This window comes from Grus americana, chromosome 27 (assembly GCF_028858705.1).
Source record: "Grus americana isolate bGruAme1 chromosome 27, bGruAme1.mat, whole genome shotgun sequence".
Lineage (NCBI taxonomy): Eukaryota > Metazoa > Chordata > Aves > Gruiformes > Gruidae > Grus > Grus americana.
Window position 1 is genome coordinate 907,877 of NC_072878.1, and position 2,046 is coordinate 909,922.

The window sequence follows — 2,046 nt, forward strand, 5'->3', positions numbered from 1 at the left end:
ACAGATCTGCTGTGCAGGGACTCTGTATACAGGAACTGCCTCTGCAGCTCCAGAGAAGGTCTCAGAGGAAAAATCTCAGTCACAAATGTCACTGCAGTGTCGTTTTTAATGTTTTAATGCACAGGGGGTGTGGAAATTAATTTAGAATTTCTCTGGATCAAATCAGACAGGTCATTAATGAATTAGAATTGGTATGAATAATGAAAATTTTGTGGACAACATTATCACAACTGAAAAAAAGAAAATTTTAAAAGCTAAAATCAAGAATAACATCAACAACTAGAAAACATACAAAAGACAGGCTGGGCCTGTCATGAGTTCTGTTACGGGTGAACTGTAGGAGGAGATGGGCAGTATATTGCTTCTGAAAAACATCTAGTCATCAGTGTCTGAACTGCACCCTTGAGCTCCTGGTTCCTCATGCTGTAGATGAGGGGGTTCACTGCTGGAGGCACCACCGAGTACAGAACTGCCACCACCAGGTCCAGGGATGGGGAGGAGATGGAGTTGGGCTTCAGGTAGGAAAACATGCCACTGCTGATAAACAAGGACACCACGGCCAAGTGCGGGAGGCACATGGAAAAGGCTTTGTGCCGTCCCTGCTCAGAGGGGATCCTCAGCACAGCCCTGAAGATCTGCACATAGGACAGCATAATGAAAACAAAACACGCAAAGAATAAACAGGCACTAACCACAATAAGCCCAAACTCCCTGAGGTAGGCATCTGAGCAGGAGAGCTTGAGGATCTGGGGAACATCGCAGAAGAACTGGTCCAAGGCATTGCCATGGCACAGTGGAATTGAAAATGTATTGGCCGTGTGCAGCACAGCATAGAGAAACCCACTGCCCCAGGCAGCTGCTGCCATGTGGACACAAGCTCTGCTGCCCAGGAGGGTCCCGTAGTGCAGGGGTTGGCAGATGGCAACGTAGCGGTCATAGGACATGACAGTGAGAAGATAATACTGTGCTGGCATAAGAAAGTAAAAGAAAAAGACCTGTGCAGCACATCCTGTGTAGGAGATAACCTTTGTGTTCCAGAGGGAATTGACCATGGCTTTAGGCACAGTGGTGGAGACGGAGCCCAGGTCGAGGAGGGAGAGGTTGAGGAGGAAGAAGTACATGGGGGTGTGGAGGTGGTGGTCGCAGGCTATGGCAGTGATGATGAGGCCATTGGCCAGGAGAGCAGCCAGGTAGATGCCCAGGAAGAGCCAGAAGTGCAAGAGCTGCAGCTCCCGTGTGTCTGCAAATGCCAGGAGGAGGAAGTGGGTCATGGAGCTGCAGTTGGTCATATCCTTGTTCTTGACAGACGGACATTGTCCTAAGGAGGAAAAGACGGGAAAATTACAACAGACTTCTCTGAGCAAAGCCACTCCATTTTTCATAGACATCCCATCCCCCTCCCCCAATTCCAAGGCTTTTCCTCTCTTTGCTTTGTGCTGGCTGAGTGTGCTGTGAGGAGCAGGACCTCTGCCCCTGTGCTGCCAAGGAGTCAGCTCTGCCCTGCTGCAGTGAGTACATGGGAGCTGGTTCTTGACACCCCCGATGGTCACCAGGGCTGTCAGATGCAATTCACCCTTGATGGAAATGTTCAATATCTGCACTCACCACTCCAGAGAGTGTGGGCTGCAGAAGAGAGGCTGAGCATGTCTTTATGGTGATTTTCTCTGTTGTTTTTTTCGTTTCCACCATCACTTCTGGTGAGTATTTTTAAGGGAAGAAATCCCCTTTTTTATGACTGAAAGTGTGGACTCTTAGGACAAGACAGGGAAAAGGGCTCAGGTCTCTGTGTCTCAGTGCAGAGTCAGGAGAGCTGCATTGCCCATCAGTCTTGGTCCCAGATGCCCTGTGCTTTTGCTTCTTCTACATTGAGGATGGCTGTGCACACAAATTACTCTTTAAAAAAAAAAGCAGCTAGATTCTAATGAGAGCAAGGGAGTGCTGTTTCAAAGGGCAGATCTGTAAACTCTTCTTTTTCAAGCACATAGGTGGAGTTGTGATGGAGAGGGCAGGACACAGCCCATCTCAGAGAGAAGCAAAGGAATCTGA

At 48.6% G+C, this 2,046-nt stretch overlaps 1 protein-coding gene across 1 annotated transcript; it reads right to left on the reverse strand.

The window, feature by feature from the left end:
• Nucleotides 1-323: 323 nt before the first annotated feature.
• LOC129196851 (olfactory receptor 14A16-like) lies at nt 324-1,289 on the reverse strand. The gene has a single exon (XM_054804821.1). It carries the CDS (start codon nt 1,287-1,289, stop codon nt 324-326), a length of 966 nt encoding a protein of 321 aa, XP_054660796.1.
• Between the last annotated feature and the right edge of the window lie 757 nt (nt 1,290-2,046).

What these genes read in the sequence shown, in the direction of transcription:
- LOC129196851 (XM_054804821.1), bottom strand. Translation starts at nt 1,289, where the DNA reads ATGACCAACTGCAGCTCCATGACCCACTTCCTCCTCCTGGCATTTGCA.